The sequence below is a fragment of the Zerene cesonia genome, unplaced genomic scaffold (genome assembly GCF_012273895.1).
Source record: "Zerene cesonia ecotype Mississippi unplaced genomic scaffold, Zerene_cesonia_1.1 Zces_u001, whole genome shotgun sequence".
Taxonomy (NCBI): domain Eukaryota; kingdom Metazoa; phylum Arthropoda; class Insecta; order Lepidoptera; family Pieridae; genus Zerene; species Zerene cesonia.
The window spans coordinates 1,490,660-1,516,287 of NW_024045131.1; the positions used below are offsets into that span (position 1 = coordinate 1,490,660).

At 36.3% G+C, this 25,628-nt stretch overlaps 2 protein-coding genes across 3 annotated transcripts in view; both read right to left on the reverse strand.

Moving 5' to 3' along the window:
* Positions 1-38: 38 nt before the first annotated feature.
* Positions 39-8,977, reverse strand: LOC119838070. The gene is made up of 6 exons (XM_038363879.1): positions 8,889-8,977; positions 3,817-4,000; positions 1,749-1,878; positions 1,374-1,413; positions 908-1,043; positions 39-199 (listed from the first exon to the last, which is right to left on the reverse strand). Exons 2-6 carry the CDS (start codon positions 3,989-3,991, stop codon positions 39-41), a joined length of 642 nt encoding a protein of 213 aa, XP_038219807.1. The 5' UTR covers positions 3,992-4,000; positions 8,889-8,977.
* Positions 8,978-13,277: 4,300 nt separating this feature from the next.
* The window catches only part of LOC119838220 (P protein-like), a 37,087-nt gene continuing 24,736 nt past the window's right edge, over positions 13,278-25,628 (reverse strand). The window contains exons 7-17 of one of the 2 annotated variants that reach the window (XM_038364071.1): positions 25,002-25,247; positions 22,426-22,629; positions 19,954-20,069; positions 19,169-19,307; positions 18,416-18,551; positions 17,466-17,668; positions 16,948-17,041; positions 16,367-16,509; positions 15,801-15,911; positions 15,323-15,470; positions 13,278-14,151 (exon numbers count right to left, since the gene is read on the reverse strand). In XM_038364071.1, the coding sequence (XP_038219999.1) occupies positions 13,973-14,151; positions 15,323-15,470; positions 15,801-15,911; positions 16,367-16,509; positions 16,948-17,041; positions 17,466-17,668; positions 18,416-18,551; positions 19,169-19,307; positions 19,954-20,069; positions 22,426-22,629; positions 25,002-25,247 (1,719 nt within the window). In that variant the 3' untranslated portion in view covers positions 13,278-13,972. The remainder of the gene's footprint in view (positions 14,152-15,322; positions 15,471-15,800; positions 15,912-16,366; positions 16,510-16,947; positions 17,042-17,465; positions 17,669-18,415; positions 18,552-19,168; positions 19,308-19,953; positions 20,070-22,425; positions 22,630-25,001; positions 25,248-25,628) is intronic. The other variant, XM_038364072.1, reaches the window with a different exon arrangement.

Here is a 25,628-nt window from a genome sequence, read left to right on the forward strand (position 1 = left end):
TTAAAGACGCACAAACCAAGCGAAGCGATAGCGATAATTTAAAAATTCCTTACTTTATGCTCATTTTCAAGCCACGCTATTAACTTGTCAGCCTTATCATAGACAGTAGAATTCATTTTTATTTCCGCTTGCTCCGATGCAAACGGACCTGTCAATTTAATTAATACGGCATCTGTGTTTGTCATATTGATTGTATAATCTGTAACGAAATATAATATAAGAGCGTTTAAAAATAAACAATATCAAAATCGGAACATTCTTCATTAATTAGTGTCAACACTAGGCGTTGTCACTACGTCGTAGGGTAAAAGATGCGGATTCGAATCCCGCCTCATGATGCATTTTTCTATTTGAAGTGAAACTTTTTTAGAATCGTTGTGATTTCAAACCTGATGCAACGGAAAAAACGACAGGCAAGAGACACAAATACAAAAATGTGTAGAATGAAGCCGGCAAGGAATGAGACAGAAATATACATACTATTTTATATATATTCATCTCATTCTTTTGTCGATTTACTGAAGTTTCACTTATATCGTGTGTGAGTCGCACACTCACCTTTTTTATATTTAACATTGGTATTAAGCTAAAAATTAAAATACATTAATAGATTCGTATTGAGTGTGCCAGCCAAGCACGCTTCGGTACGAATTGTACCAGTTCGCATCGGGGAATCGGCGTCAAATAGTCGTACGCCACTGTCTTTCGACTGGGGGAGCCGATGACCCGCGTCCTTTCCTAACCCTTCCCAGTCCTTTTCTGTATTCCTTTCATCAATCCTATCCTATCCCTTATCCAGCAATCCATTTGCACGGGCATATGCCTCTGTTCATGGGCGGTGCCTCTTACCATCAGGCGAACCACCAGCTCCTGTGCTATCACATTAAAATATAAATAAATGGCTTACTATTAATTTCGCCAGGTATAACGGCGGTTGTTAGGAATTTCTCGTGCTTTTCATCGTGCGTTAAAAACACAGCGGTGAAGAAAACCCAACAGCCGAGCAGTAAGGACATTTTTATATAGTGTTTCGTCCTGTTTTTCTGAAAATATTTGTAAGGAAACGTCAGCAATCATAATAAGGATAATAAAATGAATTCATGAAATTATCATATTGCCCTCGATCGTTGATAAGTGTACAAAGTTTGAATGAAATCTGTCCGTTTAAAGTGGGTCAAAATAGATGTGAAACAGCTGGTTATAAGCGCTTTAAAAAGTAAAAAAAAAAAATATTCCTTCGTGGACCATATTTAGAAAGAAGAAAGAAAGAAAAACATTTATTTTGACACAGACATACACACACAAGTTGCTAATAAAATAAAATAGTTATATATAGCTAATGAAGTAATAAATAGAAATAAGAAGCATAGTACCTGTGCTTGCTTCCTTCTGTCTTCTGGAGATATATAGACACTGAAATAAAAGAATTCTGAAATGAAATCGAGCTGATTGTTCACTAAGCGATTACCACCGACCATTTGCCGATTTAGAGCTTTTGTAAATGCGTCCCGCTTTTAAGGGATAAGGAAAGGATTGATATTGATAAAGGAATGTATTGGGAAAAGCGAGGAGAAAGGTACAGGCCCCTAGCTTCCCCACTTCCCCACAGCCTTTCCTTAAACTAACTTAAAACCTAAAGGAAAACAAAATCTCCCAAAGAAGTAGTTACGTAACTACGCCCAGAAATTCAAACGACCAACCAAGAAAAAGAAAATAGGAGAAGAAAAGACAAGACATTAAACTCTTACTCGTTCTCATGGTCTTCGTGGTGGAACTCTTCCTGTGCGGGCTCTTTGCTAACGTCCAATATGGGATCGGAGTTGATGGTGAATTTAGCGGTTTTCTCGATTTCTTGATTTGTTAATATGTCACCATTACCTGGAATTGGTTTATTGATAGTTTGTTAGTTTAGTGTTTATACGCTAACAAGCTGTTGCCCGCAGCTTCGCCCGCGCGGTCCTAATAAATTTTCATGGTACAAACTTTCATCCCCTATTTATGCTCTTGGGGCAGAATTTATCAAAATCCTTTCTTAGCGGATGCCTCTGTCAATACATCTATCTGCATGCCAAATTTTAGCTCGATCCGTCCAGTTATTGGGTCTGTGCATTGATAGATCACTATGTCAGTCAGTCAGTCAGCCACCTTTGAGTTTGATATATATAGATATTTGTTAAAACAACATTTAAACCATCAATCTTAATAATCTAAACACATAAAAATTAATCGCCATATGTATATTACATGGCCGATTTTGATAAAATTTGCACTCCGTGTGTAGTTTGAACCAACTTAAAAGATAAGATAGTTTCTTTCTATAATTCCAGAAGCATAAATGACTACCCGAGCGAAGCCGGGGCGTGCAGCTAGTAAATAGTAAGTAGTTATATTTTTTGAATGACATTATCTACAAAGAAAGCGAAAGAGATGGCGCTAGACGGTCCATATAGCTGTTTTTTTCACACAATGGAATCAGTACTGCTTTAAGACGTCATGGCAATTACCCAAGTTTGTTGGGTCGGATAATAATTATAAATATGAACACTACAGAAATAGTCAACGGATTTGACGAACATACGCAAAATTATTATATTTATATAGGTAATTGAAATAGCTCCATATTTGAAGGTGTCAATGAAGTTGGTATAGGCGTAATGTTTAGTTAAGTGGATTCGCATATTCTGCAACTAGCTCACCGCCCTCGGCTTTGCTTGCGGGGACAACACCAATTTCGAACAGGCCCTATGACATTGTTTTTCTTTTTAAATTTTACAGTTGGCAATGGAGCTGGTGGGTCGCCTGGTGGTAAGTGCTACCACCGCCCATGGACATTTGGAGAGGTGTATGGTTGATTGCACCTTAGGTCTCTTCAAATGGATTGCCGACTGCAAATTGGAAAGGGATTAGAAAAATATTGAAGAGAGGAATTAAGGAAAAGACTGGGAAGGGTACAGAAGAGGATATGGCTCCCCCACTCACCGAACGAAACACAGCAGTATGCTACTTCATGCCGATCTACTGTGGGGGTGTGGTACTTCCTATGTGGGAGCTGGCCCAATTCGTGCCGAAGTGTGCTCGACTATTACATAGATTGTTTATAACTATATCTAGTTAAGTATTTAATTTAACGAAAAACCTATTTATAAGCCTTTATTTTATTTTAAATACCGATCCAATACAACCTCATTTTATAATACTAGACGTTCGTCCGGGCTCCACCGGATATCGAGGTCCCTGTTTTATCCCAAGGGAGCATTTAACCGGGATAAAAATCCTATCACTTAAGTCAGCTCACACCTTGTCTGTATACAAAATTTCATTAAAATCCGTTCAGTAGTTATAGCGTCATTGACGGACAAACCTTCAAACAAATAAACTTTCACATTTATATATTAGTGTGAAGTTGCGATATAACCGAATTCATTTATTTATCCCCAGGTTACATACAATCACACCAAAAATAGTGATTCCAAATAAAAAATAGCTTATAAATTGAATCTTATTTTGGTAAATTAATGAAAAATCTTTTTTTTTTTAATACATATCCTATTTATTCTATCCTATCCTACTTAATATTATAAATGCGAAAGTTTGTAAGGATGTGTTTGTGTTTGTCGCTCTTTCAAGCAAAAACCACTGAGCCGATTGCAATGAAATTTAGTACGTAGACAGCTGAACAACTGGAATAACATATAGGCAACTTTTTATCCCGATATTCCTACGGGATACGGACTTACGCGGGTGAAACCGCGGGGCGCAGCTAGTACGGCATATATCATACCCAAAATTTCACCATTGCAATTAACATCTACCTACCGAGTTCCTCATACTTCTGTCTGATCTGTTCTAGAGACGGATCCTTCTTAATTTCTTCGGGCAAGCCATTCCACACTTGTAGCGTGTCTTGTGTCAGCTCACCGCACGATACCAATGAGTATGTACTTTTGTCAATCTCACGGGGTTTTCTGAAACGCCGCCATAGCTCTTCCATCGGTATAATCTTAAATAGAACATATTATGATTCAATTTATCTGTACATGAGTGGTTGCTCTGGCATCGCTTGAACCAAGATAAAAACGCGGTAAATATATAGCTTTGAAACGGCAAAAGAATGTTTAAAATGAAAACAGTAGTTTTTAAGTTCATTCAAACTCAAACATAGCATAGTTTTATCATTTACCACCGTTTCAGAAAGCAGTTTCTACAGAGAAGAGCCGGCAAGAAACTCTGTAGTTGCTCTTCTTCATCTCTTCTAATAACATCAATTTTATATTGCAATTTTAAATAATATGTAACATGTACATAACAATGATTCCAAAGAAATGTCCTGTGATTCTTAAGCGATAATATTATGGATTGTCATCTTCCATGTTATATTTATTATTGTTATAGTAGGCTCTCTGAACTGTATTTTTAATATAGTTTTTGAATTCGTTACATACAAAATACAAATCTTTATTATATATGTGTGGATATGCATTACACGTCAATGCTCCTCTGAAAGGTAACATGGTGAGGTGAGGTGGACGATATATGTCATCTGCCCACACTTACCAGAGTGGTGCAGGCCTAGACACTTCGCACAAAGTAAACAATCTTCGATCATCAACTCAAATCAGAGACAGAGGTACCACTTCAGTATTATATAATAATAAAACAGACATGAGCTAATAACTGTTTTATTCAAAAAACAGATCACCGACGTCCCTGACTCAAATAAATTATCCAATCACAAAAAAATATATATATTTATGTATGCCAATTTGTAGCTAATGTGTGATCAACTTCCATCTTTTTGTACACATTAAGAACACATAGAGATTATTATAGATTATTTTTAATCGGTTGAGAGACTAGGAAGCTTTCGAGTAACATACAATAAATATACAGTCGTTAAAACTATCATGTTCATAGTGTGACCTAGGTTTACAGGTGGTGTCTATTACCTAGATCGTATCGTAGTATATACAACAAACACATGTTATTACTTGCAGACATTTCGAAAAGATGTGTGTGACATAATGGAAATGATGATTTATGATGGTTGTGGTCACGATTATGCATGAAGGTGATGATGATGATGATGATGATGGTGAAGATGGAGTCGTTACCTACTAGTACTCTAGTTCTAGTATAAATACTGCATGCAAATAGCGCTATAAGGCTAATTGAATGATAGTATTTTGAAATTACTATTACTACATAGTATAATAATAATAATAAATTATTACATATTAAAATTTGATGGGGAACAGATATAGTGATGCAAAAGAAAGGTTTATATGTATGTACATCTATTAAATAACTCCGAATTTAACGTGCCAAGCCGCGGGCAAAAGCCAACTTCAAATTGTCATTACTAGACCAAATTTAAACTCAACCACACAGGAACCAGCTTTCATAAAAACAAAAGGATAATCAAAATCGGTTTAACCAAGTAGAAAATTCTGCGGAGACCCAAAAAAGTAGTCTAATTGCGAACATTCTGTTTTTTTTTCTTGCAATCGGGTAAACGCTGAAAAGTCCACACTATTGATAGAATCAGCAAAATTATCTCACTCATGTACATGGTATATACGTAAGAAAATTATGTAATCCCGGCGATCTTAATCAGGATGATAAAATAAACTCAGGAAATTATTGTATTGTCACTGATCCTTGATAAGTGTAAAATAAATCTGTCCATTTAAAGTGGCTCAAAATCGAGTCTAAAGGAGTCGACATACGAACATACAACAGAAACTAAGAAGCTAAAGTTAATAAAAGCGTTAATACTTCCTCACAACTCGATGTGGTCACAATAAAACATCCACATAACGACATTCGTGTAATGGCTCCAATGAAAACCCTCACACAAACGCATTATCTTAAATATCTTATTACTTTTATGTCATAAAGATTTGACTGTCTTATCAAAATGCTGTATTTTATCTTAGCTCTAAATGTGGATATATTTTAAAGAACCTATTTGCTGTGCTAAGAGAAAATGAACATTATTACGATGAGGATACATCCTCAACTAGCTCTCTAGTTAGATTCGTCTAGTTGTCTAGTCGACTTCAAGAAAAGAACGGGGTTAAACTGTCTGGAATTTTTTATTCAATTGTGATATCATCATCATCATCATCATCATCATCATCATCATCATCAGCCCATACATGTTTCCACTACTGGGACACAGGCCTCCTATCAGGGTTCAGGCCATAATCCACCACGCTGGCCAAGTGCGGGTTGCCAGATGTCGCATGTCGTCGACCTTTTTGATTCTTGGACATGCCGGTTTCCTTCACCGTTTTAAGCAGTGGTGATGTTATCCACATTTGCAGATAAATTGAAAAATCAATTTATTTCCTGCACGGTTACCGGTCTCGAACCCCGACTTATCGATTTTGAAGTCCGAGGTTCTCACCACTGAGCCACCATTGCAATTGTGATATATATAAAAATATTATTCTCGAAACAAAATAGACTGCTGTCTTTTGAGTTTTATTGTAATGATGTTTTTACGATCTTTCATTTGATATCCATATTGCTGGAATAACCACAATTCTCCCGCCTTTTTAAATTGCGGGCGCCATTTTGTATTTTGTATTTATTTACATAGTCCATGCAATGACACCTCATATGTCAAAATCTGTCAAACGGTTTGACAGGAAAACGTTACCGTACTTCTGTCGCAGTCGGGTAATAAATAAGACAAATGTTTAGTGTTTAATATATCTAGCACCTTGAAGGCTAGGCATTGTTGGCTCATATCATGACCATGGTCACGGTGCGTAACTTTATAAAATACTTAATTGTATGAAGTTTATTTGAAATTTATGGTAATTTTCAACCGACTTTTAAAGAAGGGGGTTATCATATCGACTGAATTCTTGGGTAAACCACGTTTTGAGGATTCTGGTAATTTGAGAACTGGTGCCTACCGTGGGGTCCGAAGTTTGGTCCAGTTCTCACAATTAGTAGGCATCCATCGGTCACCAGATTGGTGGTCCTGGTGACCGATCGAATAGTCTCCGAGAGAATCGTCCAAATAAGAGCCGCGATATTTAGACGATTGTAATTTTAATTATACATTTTTGTTGTCGCTGTAATAACACCAATATCGAGGTTAAGCAACGGTTGGCACGGTCATAAATTGGATGGGTGACCTTATTTTTGTAGCCCCTCAGCTTATTTACATCGCGAGTCCGACACGCACTTGACGTATTTAAACATCTTCTCGAAAATTGTAGACGAATAATTATTTTTCTCAAAAATTGATACAGACATCCCTGAGGGTGGAAGGTTCATTGCAGATTGCAAAATATATAAAATATAATAATAAATGACAACAATTGCCTACCAAACGCGAAAAGGATCACGCCAATCGGTTGAGCAACTAAGGAGTTATAGGATAACCTAACCAAAAAAATGCAGTCGAATTAAGAACCTCCTTCGTTCGTAAGAACGTTATTTAAAACGGCATATTAATTCATAAAGTCTCAGTTATTAATAAATTTCCGTAATAAAATGAATTTATTACTCCTATCCTCCAATCATAATAATAATTACGATTAAACGCCAGTAATTATAATGAATCAATCAATACAATTCATTCTTGTAAATAACACATATATTTATTAACTAGCGGTCCGCCCTGGCTTCGCCCGTGGTACATACTACATATTATTGTCTGCAGAGCTCAGGGACCACGGACAAATTTCAGTGTACCTACATATCCAACGGAAAGTATTTCAAAAATCAGTTCAGTAGTTCCTGAGATTAGATCGCGTTTAAACATACGATCTCTCTAGTTTTATATCATTAGTATATCTAGAAATTAAAAACTTTTTAACGGATTTTAAACGCGATTTATGCATTAGACTGAGACCTCAGTCTCCCCGTGACCACGCTCGCTGTAAAGTATCCGAAACGTCCGGTTAATAATATAATGAATAAATCGCGTTTTAAAATCCGCTAAAAGGTTTTTAATTTCTAAATGTATAATACTCGCGTAAAATCAAACACAAGAAAATACTATATGGTATAGTTAGTATAGTATTATATTATCTGTGGTGTAGAGAATAGACTACATAGTTTTATGATTTTACCGATTCAGCAAAAAATAGATGACGCTTCGTAAATACGATACAATCACAATACTATGTTAAATTTCCGTATATATTTTATGGTGATTCTTGCACTTTCAGCCAACTTCGAATAATTAAATATAAAATATTTTTGAGTTTGTTAAGGCAGAACTTTAGGCTTCTTTAAAATTTAAAAGAATTTCTTTGAAATCTACAGATACAGTTATTTAAAAATATAAATGATAAATAAAAATAATTATTACGGATTATATAAATATCTAAAATAGTGTTTTCGCTGTTATTAAACAAATTTTTTAATAGAAACACTTCTCTTAAGTAGTTTATATAATGAGATTGACAAAGTATGTAAAATATGCAATCGGCATAGAAACAAAAATGACCTCGAGAACTGCGATATTTTATTACAGTTAAAAAAATATATAAATAATACCTCAATGAGCGTGTTACTGCAAAACTGCTCGACCTATTCGGCTGTTATTTATCATGTATGAGAGACTATTTTGCAATGTTGAATACATACCTATATAAGATGTAAAATATTTGATGAAAAATATCAAGAAATTACAATTCTTTTTATTTTTCCAAACGACAGGCATAGTCTGGTGGAATTTCTAGTTTTTAAACATAATGCTAAAATGCCAATGAAACAACCTCGATGTGCGAAAATCTATTAATAAACGCATAACATACTAAGTTATTATTAATATATTGTAATTACAATTTAAATTCAATAAATTGTCACAGTCACAGTCATCACTATATATATAAATAATTGATAAAAATTTTATTATTTACCTGTCAAACGATGAAATACAATTATATTTAAATGCGCCTACGCATCTCACAACGCTTGATAAGCGACTGCGCGAATAAACAGACCATTAAATATATCAAAAGCAAAATGCAATGGCAAATGTCAAATATGACAGTTGTCGCCACAGATAAAATATAAAACCAACATTAATGTTTAATCTGTGGCTTCATTGCTTAAAATTTGATTGTAAAAGACGTCAATATGATAATGCGAATTTACATAATATATACAAATTTGTATTATTTAAATGCATATATATTAATGAGTGACATATCTTAATGTTCACACTATTGGTACAGTTTTTCTCTCCATAAGAACCTTCCTTGTTCCTTAACAAAAAAATAAAAAATATTGCCAAATTGGTTTAGCCGTTCTCGAGTTTTACGATTACCAACACATTTAACTATTAATGTTTTAAATAAAAATTAGTGCGAGAGTCGAGCACGCTTCGGCACGATTATGCCAGCTCGCACCGTATACTACACCCCCACATAAGATCGGCAAACAATATCACAGAACTAGCAAGCTACTGTGTTTTGTTCGGTGGGTCGGGGAGCTGGATGCCCATATTCTTTTCCTCACCTTTTCCGTTCCTTTACTCCCGTCGTCAAATCTGTCCCTATCCTTTATCTCATTTAAAGCGGGCAACGCATTTGTAGCAGCCCTACCTCTGGCCGGTGGTGATCGCTTACCACCAGGCGAACCACCAGCTCAGTTGATATAAAAAAAGAAAAAAACATAGATGGGCTTTCTTATTGTTCTAGACTAGCTTTTGCCCGCGGCTTCGCACGCGTTAATTCAGAGTAGTTTAATAGATGTTATTATACATATAAACCTTCCTCTTGAATCACTCTATCTATTTAAAAAAAAACCACAAAATCCGTTAGGTAGTATTGAAGACTTAAGCATACTTAGGGACATAAGGATATGTAGTATTATTAAATTTTGTCAATTGCCAACCTTAGGAAAGGTATTAAATAAAAGAAAATATAGTTGATATAATTTATTTCTTAATATACACATGTTTTGATTAAATACCATCTTATTCTAATAGACAAATAAGTATACTATGCGATTCAACTGAGAATAGGATCGATTCTACGCCATTTTGTGATGTCATAAGTATTTATTTATACGAATTAATAATCTCAGTTAAGACGTGCCGTATGTTTCAATGTTATGAAAGATTTGGAAAAATAACATAAGCCGTTTTTTAAATTTTCAAGTTAATCACATTAATTCTCAAACGACGTTTATTATTTAATAGCGGGCAACTGATCTGGTGGGTCGCCTGATGGTAAGCGATCACCAACGCCCATGAGCATTTGTAGGGCCACTGCAAATGCGCTGCCCGCTTTTAAGGGATAACGGATAAGGTAAGGATTGACGATGATAATGAAGAAGTGGACTTGGAAGGGGCCACCTCCCACCCGAGGGAGCTGGAAGGGGAACTTCCCAAGGGGGCTGGAAGGGAACCTACCCAAGAGGGCTGAAAGGGGAACCCTACACTTGACACGCAATTAACACATATAAATCATTGACGTTACTATTCTCAGTTGAACTCGCATATTACAATAGTAGGGGAGCCCAAGATGCTAAATGTGTATTTACTCGAGCGTTTCAGAAACCTATTGGAATTCGCAGATTATGGGATAGCAAGAAAAAAAGTCCTATAGTGTTTTCAATTTTAGCGGTGGAAAAAGGTTTTTGATTTTTTTTTTTATTATAAAAGAAAACGGGGCTGTGGAAATACTCAAGCCCGTTAGATTTTGATATTTTGAATGCTCTGGCATATCACTGAAATAAAATATAACTTATTCTTACGATTTATGTGGTAATTTCGTGGCTACGAATAAAAGGTAAAATATAAAAAAAATATGACTCGAGCGCGTCAGATAAAGATATTACGGGTTATTTACAACAAAAAAAAAATCCAAATTTCGATAATCTGACAATTTGAGCGTAACCTTAGAGAATTATCGATATTTTTTAATTTCCTGCGGCTCCTGTGAGCGCACCCACCAATATCAACTGCTCATACTTTCTGGAGGTACTTAGTAATAGGTAAGGTACCTTCCCTTATAATAATCTGACGCGCTCGAGTACATCCCAAAATCCCCTCTTGGGCTCCCCTACTACAATGACAATGTCTCACACACATACACGCATATACACATACACGCATACACACATACACAATTATAACCAATTATATTATTATATGAAATTATGAACAGTGACAATATTAAAACTTGATTCCTAAGACGGTGACAAAGGGCTCTTATAAGATTGAATTTGATATGGCGGCCAACCGCATTACGGACTGGCCAACTGCGCGAGTGATATTGAGTAAATAAAAAAGCAACCATGTAGGTACCTATCCTATGCTAAAAATTATTAATAGAAAGCTAAAGACTGAAGAATTTGTTTGAACGCGCTAATCTCTGGAACTAATGATCCGATTTGAAAAATTCTTCAATTGTTAAATAGTCCATTTATGGATAAAGGCTAAAGGTAAATAATATCACGTACGACGTGGGTAAAGCCACACAACAAAGCTATGTTTTTACCGATCTCTCTAAAAGGAAGATTCTAAATTTAACTGTATTTTCTTCTCAATAACTTCTTGAGGTTTCAACCGATTGAATATTGAGTTTGATAGGAAATTATTGTCATTTGATCCCATTTTAGTATCTGAAGTGGTACCTTCCCCCAAGGATGGGGATGACTTTTATTTAGAAAATATTTAATTTAGTACAAAACATAAAAACTGACCTAATAATAATTATAATGAAATTAATGTAAAGCTAAACTAAACGAATACTGATTCTAGAGTCGACAATTTATCATAATTATATACAAATTGGGATCACTCACATGCGTGCAAACATTCGCGCAATGTACGAACATTTGTCATATTTTATGGATGGATAAATCGATCAAGACCGAGTCGGATGGGACATTAATAATTGCGCACAAATAGCATATAGTAACTGAAAAAAAGGCTTATTTATCAAACGAAAAATTGCAAATATTCGTCACCCATCCTATTTATGACCGTGCTGAATGCTGTTTATCGCCGGTTTTTTTATGTCATAGTCGGCAATGGAGCTGGTGGGTCGCCTGATGGTAAGCGCTTCCACCGTCCATGGACAGAGAGGCAGTCAGAGCAGTTCAGTCGATTGCAGACCTTACGCCTCTACAAATGGATTACCGACTGCAAATTGGAAAGGGATGAAAAAAGGATTGAAGAGAGGAATAAAAGAAAGGACTGGGAAGGGTAAGGAAGAGGATATGGGCCTCCGGCTCCCCCACTCACCGAACGAAACACAGCAGTATGCTATTTCACGCCGGAGTTCTGTGGGGGTGTGGTATTTCCCCGGTGCGAGCTGGCCCAATTCGTGCCGAAGCCTGCTCAACTACCACAGTAAATCATAGCAGTAACAGAAATTCAACATCTATTCATGAGACACAGTCTGGTGACAGACCTACGGACGGATAGACGGAGGAGTCTTAGTTATACGTTTTCCTTTTGAAATTGTGATTAGAGCCTTTTGGGTTTTTGGAACATTTGCAAATATCGTCCCATACATGTGCGAATGTTAGTCACTCGCGCAACATAATGTCATTCGTACATTGCACGAATGTTTGCAAATGACTGTGAAAAAAGTGTCCCGCGTATACAATTGAATCTTAATAATAAACCTTACAACATATCACAGTTAACACAAGGTACATTAAGAATTTTCTAGAATAAATTTAGTAAAGGCAATGTGAGTTTTATTTCAATATGTTTTAAAAGAAACATTTTTTCGTTGGCTTCACACCTTTTAAAGTGTTACATGTCATTCTTAAAACACTTTTTAATGCCTATTTTATATATACATTACATAGGTAATATTTGGACCTCGACGCAAAAAGAGTGGTGATGAAAATCGTTTGAGCCTTTAAAAATATCAGATGTTATCTTGTCAGTGAGGGAATCTGAGTAACTGTCAAAACTCCCTCAATATGGACATCAAATGAAAGGGCATTACAAGTAATATGTCAAAATGACATGTCATGTCAAATTTCCAGACCAAGATGGCCGACAACACAAAATGGGGTCGGTCGAACAAAACATATATGAGAAGCAGTGTTGCTGTAAATTTTTAATATTTTATTATATAAACACATACCACGCACTTTTTTGTATAATCGTGCAAGATATTATGAGATTGGTTGTCACAAAAGAAGCAAACAAAAATAATAATAAAGTATAATATATTTCAATATTTAAAATTCAATTTATTTAAACTCAATTTATTTAAACACAAGTGATCATTAATATGACCCATTTAATGTTTAATTATTTCTTTGTTACTTATATTTTTTTACTGTGATCTCGTAATATAATGCACGACAAGTAACTAGTTTTAAATTATCCATTACATATATGGTGTAGAGGTAAGAAAAAATTGTTTTTCATAATAATTATAGCATATAAAACGTGCCTCAAGAAAAGCCTTAATTCAAAATCGATGGGCTATCGAAAAGGATTTCAAATTATTATTAACCACTTTCAACAAATAATCCATTAAAATGGATTTCCTTTCCTTCACCCCTTTATTCCTATAGGTATTATCAAAGATAACATTCGAAAAAAGCATTTCATAAAATATACGTATTTTAAAAACCTAAGTTATAATTTCTTTATTACAATAATTGTTCTTTAAATTATCCTAAAGTTAACATAAAGCTGTTTAAAGGACGTTTTTTTTTATAAAAATCAAGGCTAGCGCTTCGTATACAATAATATACAAATATTCATAAAGATAAAACTATAACATTAATGAAAATGATAATTTTCTTCGATTATTCGAAGAATATATTAATTTAATTAATAAATCAAGAAAGGACAACATAAACATCAAATCCATGCCAACGTAAGATGTTATCAATAATTTATAATATTGTATACCATAAAGCATACCTAAAACATAATATAATTTAACTTCATTTATACCAGATACGGACAAACCTACATTTCTAAAACCTAGAACAACCTAGATTCCAAACTCCGAACCTAGTGCCAAGTGAACACACAATGACACACCAGAAGGTAAGCTGTGGCCACAATTAGGTGCCCTATCATGACTGGGAAACCAACTTTGAAGAACTGCATAAAGGTAAACCTGTAGCCGTGCTGTTCAGCCACTCCTGCGCACACCACGTTCGCGCTAGCTCCTATTAGTGTTCCATTACCTGCGGACGCAAAAATCTAGGTAAATTTACATACCTTTATTATTAAGACCAAAGATTTCGTAGTTTCTTCGTAACAGAGAACTTCGTAAAGACTAAATCGATGATGAGATTTTTTTCACCAAGCTATATTTATATTTATTTATTTAGGTATAATGACTTTATTTATTTACTCATAAGAACAATTCGTTCACTTAAAATGAGTTACATGTTATTTTAAATTAATTTATGCTCACATCTCTAGTTAAAGGTATTGCGGGTGCTCAATTATGGAGACGTGACAAGGGATTTACTATGAACGTGAAAAGCAAGTGATCCTTTCAGTTTATTTACACTGTGCCCATAAATACACAGCTTCAATTGATAGAGAAAATCATCGTGATGAATCTGATATACCGCACAACGTAAAAGTTTGACCAGATACTTATTGTGACATCGACCAAACAACACTTTGCCGCTAGTATGATGCAATATGGTTTAAATTCGCAAGTAAAAAGGCCCGTATCATCGCTTTAAATATGGATTAATGATGATTTGATGGAAGAATTATGGAAGCATGCTGGATTATTGATTTAGTGTGGCAGTCTAGCACGCTTCAGCACGAATTGGGCCAGCTCGCACCGGGGAACGTACCACACTCCCACAGAAGATCGGCGTGAAATAGTAGCATACAACTGCGTTTCCTCTTCCTCCCCCTTCCTGGTTCGTTCCTTTATTCCTGTCGTCGATCCTTTCCTTTTCCTTTACCCCGTAAATGCGGGTAGCGCATTCGCAAAGGCGTTACCATTGCGAATGCTCACGGGCGGTGGTGATCGCTTAGCATCAGACGAACAACCAGCTCAGTTGTGCGCTATTACATAAAAAAATGTCCTAAGCATTTATAGGATGCGTGTGTCTTTGTAGTTTTACTAATTACATATTATTAGCTGACTCAGTAAACGCAGTTCTGTCTTACCCTTATACAGCTCTATATTCTATATAAATGTCTCTACTCTCTACTGAAAAATATGTTGGCCAATTCCGGATATACCCGATATCCACACAAAATTTCATGAGAATCAGCCCAACCTCAACCGTTTCAGCGGAGTATCATAACTAACTCAAAAGACGAGAGAAGAAAAATAGATGAGACAGTTCAGTATGAGAAGGTACGTCACACCATCACTTAACTCACCTCCAAGACAGGCGCCAAAAGACAATGCCCAAATCAAGGGCTGTATGGGCAGATTCACGGTAGGATTGGAGCCCAGAGCTGTCACCACTCGCACCATCATTGTCGTCAGTGGTATATTGTCCACGAACGCTGAACTCACTCCGGAAACCTGGAAATGTGTATTGTAAGGGATGTATGAGGCTACAGCTGGATGAATTACTTGATATTCGAATTATTGAGGTTCTGGAAAATTTCCTTTAGGGTACATACTCGTGTATAAACAAATCACAAAAGGTAGGCGAACTTTTTATCTGTTTAGTGCATCAAAATTGAATTTGATGTATTGGTTGTTTGAAGTTATTGTAGTTAATATTATTGCATTACAAAGAAAAATGTTAACGACAACTGTTTATAAAACGTTAGTAAGTTTAACAAAATCTTAAATCGATCTGATCCTCAAGCAAAAACATCTCTTATTAAAATTCTCCAATCAACTTACCCACAGCAGCAAAACTAGCGCCACAGCGAGTCTAGCGCTTTCGTCCACTTTCAGAATTAGGGACTCGGTCAGACCGCCTATGAATTCTATCAAGCCAAGTTTCGATAATGCCTGTGAATAAGAAAGAACTATCACAATGTTGAATGATACATGGATCGCCACCAAATGCCAGCTATTATATGTGGGAGTCGAGCATGATTCGGCACGAATTGGGTCAGCTCGCACCGGAGAACTACCACACCACCACAGACCGGCGTGAAACAGTAGCGTGCTACTGTGTTTCATACTCTATTGTTTATTTACTTATTAGTTTTTGGATTTAACCATAACAAACAAGCTTAAAAAGATATATACAAGCTTTTTGATCATCTAAAAATGAAGCTGAAGTTTGTTTGTTTATTTGTACGCACTTATATCAGGAACTAGTTTGCTTATTTTAAAAAACTCTCACCGTTGAATATACTATATAAGTATATATAGGCTATATATGTACCACGGACTCAGCCGGGACGGATCGTAAGTAGTCCCAACCTCCTACCAAAGTAAGTAGTCCTAACCTAACCCACCTCCATCAACACAAAGAGCGCTGCAAAGAAAAGCAGAGTGGACCACTCGACGCGGTGTAGGATCGGCTCCAGGTCGTCGCGGTCCGCTAGCGTCAGCAGCAAGATGGCGCCCAGCAGTGCCGTCCAGCCGAGTGATACACGGTCTGAGGCAATTTGGATATTATGGTGAGACTTTTTGTGAGCTTTGGTGAGTTTTTGTGAAGTTTATTATGTTTTTGAGAGCTTTGGTGAGTTTTTGTGAAGTTTATTGTGATTTTGAGAGCTTTAGTGGCTTTGGTGAGCTTTTGTTAATCTTAGTTTGATTTTGTAAGGTTTGGTGAGTTTGTGAGTTTTCATGAATTTTATTGAATTCTTATATCTGGGTTTAGGATAGGTGCTTTATAACACCAATTACTGATCGATGTTATTGGGGTCGAGACCGGGAAATTATTTTCATTGCTTACGACCGATACAGCAAATACTGTTAAGCGTTTTTGTTAAGGCACTAGGATGATTCTTATGGAGAGAAAAAACGTATCACGATTGAAGCCCCGTCGGACCCTAGTTACCTAATACTAAATACAATGTATTTGAATACTTACTCAGTTCCGGTAACGAATGCAGGAAGAAGACAATGACTACGAAAGAGATGGCAATAGTCGATTTCAGCAGCAGCATCTTGTCTCGGATTTTGTACTGAAATGTGGAATTTGTCACTTAATATTTACCATATAAATAAGCTTTTAAATAAATGCATTCACGACTAAAATATATGGACATGCCATTTAGTATCGTGCAATTTTATAGTGCATTTTTATAGTTTTACATTTTAATCCATCTTTATTTTATGTTGTGAAAATAATATAGTAGATAATATTCTGAAATTCCGAATTGTTAATATTGTCTGTCGTAGCGGAGATGTGATCTAAGATGGAGCGCGCTTCCCTAGAAGGTACCCGTTCACTCTTCTCTTGAAGACCTCCAGATTGTACTAGTCGGGAAACACAGACTCAGGAATCATATTCCAGCCCCTCGCGGTTTGAATAAAGAATGCGTGTTCAACGGTATATAGACGTATCTTCTCTCTCTCTTTCTATCATCACACAACAATAGAACCCACCTTGTCCTTCAGCTGCACCAGTGTGGTATGGAAGGTGTCTTTAGGACACACTCGTTTGGTGCTCTCCTTCACCATGACATCCAGCTGCGCGGTCAGCTTCACCATCTTCCGCTCCAGCCTCTCACGGACCACGTGCGCGTCTTTGCTTAGATGCGGGAGGGATTCGATCGCGCGTCGCCATATTGAAATTTGGTGGCGTAAATCTGAAATAAAAAAAAAGGTGTGTGTGCGATTCACACACGATAGAAGTGAAACTTCAGTAAATCGACAAAAGAATGAGATGAATATATATAAAATATTATGTATATTTCTATCTCATTCTTTGCCGGCTTCATTCTACACATTTTTGTATTTGTGTCTCTTACCTGTCGTTTTTTCCGTTGCATGAGGTTTGAAATCACAACGATTCTAAAGAAGTTTCACTTCAATATATGGGATGGATTTTGCATTGTGCGTGTCATCTATACTAATATTATAAAGCTGAAGAGTTTGTTTATTTGTTTGAACGCACTAATCTCGGGAACTACTGGTCCGATTTGAATGATTCTTTCAGTTTTAGATAGCCCATTTATTGAGGAAGGCTATTATGGCTAAGGCTTTATATGTACCACGGGTGAAGCAGGGGCGGACCGCTAGTGGTAAATATACAAAAACAATGCTAGACTGGTGAAATTAGATGCATATCTTTGTTATGTTATAGAAATAAGTAAATATAACGCTTTTCTAAAATCATATTATGCCCAGGATTTCATTTTTAGCATTTTCGTATTATGAATAAACTCAAAAATGACTCTAAGCACGGCATCAGGTTATCGCTATGACGGTCCTTAAGCACAGGTTATATCTAATAAATCCTAAAAGGCTACGTAGAATCCTCTAAATGAGAATTATAATTAATATTTTACTTTTGTAAATTAATTAACGAAAAATTAAAGCAAGAAATAACTCACCCTGTATATCACGAGGGACATTCAAACGGAGCTTGTTAGTGTCTCTATAAATAAAACGCAGTTGGAAGTACGTCTGTATGCACACCAGCAATATACCCAGCGTCATGTGAAGCGTGAAATTTGTGAAGTTTATACCCTGAAATTGAAACGAAATTGAAAGAAGTATTATACAGAGTGTTCAGAATAATGAGTTAAAATATTTAAAATAATTACGTAGTTGTTCGCTTTTAAGAGATAAGAAAAAGAAAACCGACAACGATAATACAGGTGAAGAAAATTAAACATTTCATGTGTCTATTTTTTTACATGCTTTTATTAGCTTCGTTTGTATAATTGTACGCTTCTTACACCTCCATCTTTAGACTCGATTTTGACCCAATTTAGAAGTACAAATTAAATTTAAACATTGTATACTTATCAAGGATCGATGATTTATCTTATTATCGCAAGGATTAACTGATTTCTCTTAAGTGAATTCTTATGTATAATCTACATAAGATTGAATGAGACAGTTTAGTTTATCTTATCATTAAAGTATGCTCTTTAGTTTTCTTCAGCTATATTTATTACTAGCGGTCCGCCCCGGCTTCGCCCGTGGTACATATATAGCCTAAAGCCTTCCTCAATAAAAGGGCTATTTAAAACTGATTTTTTTTTCAAACGGTTCAGTAGTTTCTAAGATTTGCGTGTTGAAACAAACTAACTCTTCAGCTTTATTATATTAGTATAGTTTATAATCTGTCTTTTCCTTACAGCCTGCACTACAGCCTTGTTAGAAGCGATGATCACATTTGGCGGGTCCCCCACGGGGGTTGCCGTGCCGCCTATATTACTGAACAGGACCATAGACATCAGAATGGGCACTGGATCTAGGTCCATAACTTCGCAGAGCCTGGAATGAAATAGAAAGTCTTTATAGTTGTCTAAATCATTTATTTAAGATTAAACGTCAATTTTGGATAAGAAACTAATTAAGCGTCTTCAAAAAAATCTGGTTCTCAATTCGACCGCATTTTTTATATTTTGCTCTGCTTCCTCAGAAATTTTGACTGTATGAACCGATTATGATGATTCGTTCTTTATTTAAACAGATGCTACACGTGTTCCATTAAAATTTTCTCCAGTTCTGACTATTCGAAGGCTGGCTTAGATTTTTGTAAAAACTACACGTGTTATTTAAAATTATGTAGTTGTAAAAACTTTTAAGCATCTCTTAGTTTCTAAACACCTCTTCTTCTTTGTTAATGGCTTCACCCGATGACCGCCTCCTTGGTACAGTGGTAAACGCGTGAGCGTAGAACCAAGGGGTCCTGGGTTCGACTCCCGGTGGGGACGCACAAAAAAAAAATGTCTCGGTCTGGCAGGACACAGAAGGCTGATCACCTACTTGTCCCGAAAGAAAATCGATCAGTGAAACGGATGTACATCATCTGCCCCATACCTCACTAGGTGACACGGGACTTCACACTTTTTTTCACCCGATAGAGGGAAATGCACTTAACAATCAACATACAATATACGCAATATGTCAAACCAACCTGATTGTGACAGGTGTCATTAGAAGAACCGTCGTCACATTGTCCAGAAACGTTGACAAGAATGCTGTTATGGCGCATAGGACCGTGATTAGAGGCCATAGTTTGCCCTTTGTTACCTGAAAAAAATTAATGTTATAATTTTTACTTCTTTAATAGCTATAAGTATAGTGAGGGATCATGGGTTAGGACATCGTTCCAATAGAGAAGTCGGGGTTCGATGCTAGAAAAATACTTGTCCGCGAGCTTACAAGAATAAAAATCAATTTTTTATTTGTCATCGCATTATCCACACCACTGCTTCCGCTTTCAACCCGCACTTGATCAGTGTGGTGGATTCTGGCCTGAACCCTCATAGAAGACTCATGTCCTTCCAGTGGGAAGATATAAAATGTTGTCGCTTAAGAACCACTGGTCACTTCATTGACATCATTGTTATGTACATGTTACATATTATGTAGAATTAAAATGTAAAATTTATATTATTTTAATAGAGTAACCACAGAGTTTGTTGCCGGCTCTTTTCTGTAGAAACTGCCTTCCGAACCGGCGGTAAACGTTATAACTGTGTAATATGACGATTCAAAAGTGCATCTATAAGAAGTCAAGTTGAATTAATAAATGTTTGAGTTTGAGTTTATACTAACTGAAGATGATGGTTATTAGCATTATATGCAACTTTTATAACATTGTATCTATTTCAATGTCAGTCCGACATACCTACAGTCATTTTCATTATATATTTTGGTAAATGCTATTCGTACAATTTTCCGCAGTCTACGAACGCTATCAGTCGGCAAATATTGAAATAGACGATATGATAATATATCATTAGTAGCATATTTGACTAGTTAAACACTAGATAATAAAGACCTTGACATACGTACTATCACACGTTTTAACGACTCACTAATCTGTAGCTTAACACGAGAAGTAAAAAGCCCTAAAAAGAGAACGAAAAATGCGCGGACTGAGATTTTTTATGCGTTAGCGAGCTTTTGGGTTAAGGAGAAATATAGTCTTAGTTTCAGTAAAGGAGCATTCCTTTAAATGGTTATATAAATCAAATAATACATTAAATTTTCACGACAGTACTAAATCTACAATGCGATGTTATCTATTCAAGTTTTAAAGAGCTTATTGAAAATCTTGGCATTATTATTAACTGAATTAATTACTAAAATCCAGATGTAACCAGTGAAAAACTACTTGTGCGAAAATAATAATTGTTGACAATAAATTCATGATAAACAGATGGCAATCTAATCTATAATGACTAGGATTAAATAAAATTGATTGTATAATATGAAGTGATGATAAAACAATATGGATATAACTCAATATATTAGATAGGTAGATAGATAGATTAATTAAAAGTTTATTAAAAGAACACATTAAATATATGATATTAATAACAATTACAAAATAAGACAATTAAACAAAGAAAAACTAACATACAGAGGAAAAAACAGGACGGAGACAAATGTGCACTGTGTTCTTAAAAAGGGTCTTGGCTCAGCATAAATGTCAGAGTCAATGGGACCCTGACGCTGATATTCCGCCAACACCACTTGAGGGTAGAAATAATTAAACACGCTTTTACTAGCTTCACCTGTATGTTTTTATGTAAGTGATACGGCACTGGTCGACGTACGTAGTCTAGTATTCTTGGATTAAATAATTATAGGAGTTCAGTTAAAATTGAGATGTAGCAGGTTCTATACAATTTAGAACAACCTTCATATAAGCATTATGTGTTTAGATAAAAATTAAATTTCTAACAATCCACTTAAAACTTAAATATTAGGTTACTTTCGGGAGTTTTTTTTATAGAGTAAAATAAAATATATTGTGTTATGAAATAGCGCATTATTTTCTGTATAAGTATTATATTGTTTAAAAAGCGCAATTTAATAACAAAATTCCCAAACGAAACTCAAAGATTTATTTATTAACAAAAATTGAACACGCTTCGGGAATTGGGTCAGCTCTCGCACCGGGGAAGTACCAAACGCCCACAGGGGAGCGGCGTGAAGTAGTACCATGCTGTTTCGCTTTGTTCGGTGAGTGGGTACCCTTCCTAGTCCTTTCCTTTATTCCTCTCTTCAATCCTTTCTTAATCGTTTTCCAATTTGAAGTCGGCAAACCATTTGTGGAGGCGTAATGTCTGCAATCGACCTTACGCCTCTCCAAATGTTCATGGGCGGTGGAAGCGCTTACCATCAGTCGACCCATCAGCTTCATTACCGACGGATATAGCATTCATACTGACCGATTTATGACAATAAAAAAAAAGTAGAAAAAATATTTCTTAAATCGGTGCACAATTTGCGAAACTGTGATCTAACATACACAACAACCAACCACCGTTTCATTGTAAGTCGTTTAAAAGCGCATTCATTGCCCGATTTCCCTCTTAAAATAATAAATAATTATTCAACCGTAACTATGATTATTTACTTTTCAGCTACACACCTCAAATGTGAACACAGCTAAGAAATCAAACATGCCCGTCTCCGCCATTATTGCCACTAATATCATCATGCTGAACAGCAGCAGTAGCGTCTCCACGTCCAGCCAGGAGATGAGCTCGGGGAGACTCGGTCGCTCGCCCATCACAGAGATGGTGGCTAGAGCCGTCGTTGCTATGATCACTGCCGCCATTGTCCTGTTGACCACCTGGGGACGAAGTATTCATATTTTTTAATATTTATATTTTTTTTAAGGTGTTAATGCACAACCCAAACTACTGGACCGATCGGTGTGAAATTTGGCATGAAGATAGCCACGATATGATGTGAGCATCCGCTCAGAAAAAAAAATATAAATTCTATCCGACGTGCATACAACAGGTGAAAGTTTGTACTATAACATTTTGACCACGCGAACAAAGCTGAAGGCAACAGCTAGTAAGGTTGTAAAATATGAAATTGTTAATGTTAAGCCTAAGAAGTATGTATACTTATAGTGTAGAAAAAAATTGTTTGTTTAAACGTGCTAACCTAGTCTATTCATCGAGGCTGGTTCGAAAACAATGCAAAGATTTTAAAAGGTTCACCTGTATGTTTGTATGTAACCGACTCCTTTAGATTCGATTCTGACCCACTTAGAAACGATTAAATTCAACCTTTGTACACTTATCAAGGATCGGTGATAATACAATTAATCATTAGCGTATACTCTGTATAAGAGCAAGTGAGACAATTTAGTTGATTCTATCATTAAAGCATCTTCTTTTTGTCCGCCCCGGCTTCGCCCGTGGTACATATATAGCCTATAGCCTTCCTCATTAATTGGGCTATCTAACACTGAAAGAATTTTTCAAATCGGACCAGTAGTTCCTGAGATAAGTGTGTTCAAAAAAACTCTTCAGCTTTATAATATTAGTATAGATTTTTTCTTATTACAGACTTCCGATGCGTAATATATGATGTAGGAAGTAGGTACACTGCATTTATCACAGTAAAAGTCATATAACCTATATATTATACTCTCGTAATCGTCAACAGTATGGAAACAAGATAATGGTACACGCGATATGATGTTTAAAGTAATTAAATTTTAATTAGCACTTTTATTGCTTTGCAATAAAGATTAGAATTGATTAATTGCTTGTTGATTGACATTTCGAAATGGCTTTCGATGTATTTTAACTTGGTTTTGATAACTTTTTGTTTGTATCTATTTAAATTTTCTTCGCTTCGCTGTCGGTCTGTGTGGTTTGATATCACCCAAGAACTGTTGTAGACAATTTGATACAGTTTTTAATTTTATCTCGTATTGTTCTTCTTGCCATAATGAGCCACAAGTAGGTATCTTTATGGCATGAAGCAGTATCAGCGTATGGTTATATACATATCATAACCGTAAGTAACCAAATGGTATAGTTAAAAGATAGATAAGCTATTAAAACAAAAGAAAAAACCCGATGCGATAATAGTAAACAAAGGAAAGGACGTCATTCGTCATATTTTTTTCACATAAAACGTGCAAAGATTTCAAATTTACTCTACTATATGGGCTACTTGAGCATTGGTGGCTCAGTGGTGAGAACCTCGGACTTCAAAATCGATAAGTCGGGGTTCGAGAACAGGCGAGCGCGCAGGAAATATATTGATTTTTCAATTTATCTGCACATGTGGATAACATCACCACTGCTTAAAACGGTGAAGGAAAACATCGTGAGGAAACCGGCATGTCCAAGAATCAAAAGTTCGACGACATGTGACATCTGCCAACCTGCACTTGGCCAGCGTGGTGGATTATGGCCTGAACCCTCATAGGAGGCCTGTGTCCCAGCAGTGGGAATATATATGGGCTGATGATGTGATGATATGGGCTACAATCTCACACACGTGCATTTATACAAACAACGAATCAGCGGTCTCGGCCAACTCTGTCGGTACACAGGGCCGTACGCACACATGCGTACGTATTACGCCCGAAGTTAAAAATACGCGATTTACTCGGAATCTTTTGATTCCACAAAATATTATCACTATTAAATTGCTTCGTTGCTTGAAGAATAAATTGACAATCTAATGAATGCTTTATAATCGTCATTTTTTTACATCACATCACATTCGTAACATCAGTTGTTTATCTTGAAGCGTATCATACATTTTTCTGTTTTTTTTAATTGCAATGGATACTCCAAGGCATTATAAACTACAATTTTAGCTCATGTAGTACTTTTTGGTGGCTTAGTGGTGAGAACCTCAGACTTTAAAATCGAAAAGTCGAGGTTCGAGACAGGGCGAGCATGCAGGAAATAAATTGATTTTTCAATTTATCCGCGCATGTAGATAACATCACCACTGCTTAAAACGGTAAAGGAAAACATCGTAAGAAAACCAGCATGTCCGAGAATTAAAAGTTAGACGACATGTGATATCTGCCAACCTGCAGTTGGCCAGAGTGGTGGATTATGGCCTGAACCCTCATAGGAGGCCTGTGTCCCAGTAGTGGGAACATGTATGAGCTAGTGATGATGATGATGATGATCATGATAGTACCTTTAACGAAAATTATGATACTTAGTTTAAACTCACCTCAAAAATAATCAAAACATACAAGCCGCAAAGCAGCACACACGCATATATGACGCCTGTGTTAACGTCTATTGGATCTATTGTATAGCTCATTGTGAACGGCGCGGTCTCATTAGCTGTTATTCTCATACGCAGCGCGACACCTGCGCTGTGATTGGTCGAAATTCGCAGCACGGACGACCGCGATTCGCCTTCGTTGAAGTCGAGTCCGTCATCTTGCAGGGGTAATAACCATTCCTCTGACACCTTTCAGGAAGTAACAAACATTTTATTTATTTTTTGCTTATTTATTTTTTTTTTATGTTATAGCGGGCAACTGAGCTGGTGGTTCGCCTGATGGTAAACGATCACCACCGCCCATGAACATTCGCAAAGGTAGTGCCTCTACGAATGTGCTGCCCGCTTTTATGGGGTAAGAGAAAAGGAAAGGATTAAAGACTGGAAAGAAGGAATGGACTGGGACGGATGAGGAAAAGGAAACGGGCCTCCGGCTCCCCCACTCGCCGTACGAAACACAGTGGCATGCCACTATTTCACGCCGGTTTTCTGTGGGGGTGTGGTACTTCCCCGGTGCGAGCTGGCCCAATTCGTGCCGAAGCGTGCTCGACTACCACAATAAAACATATA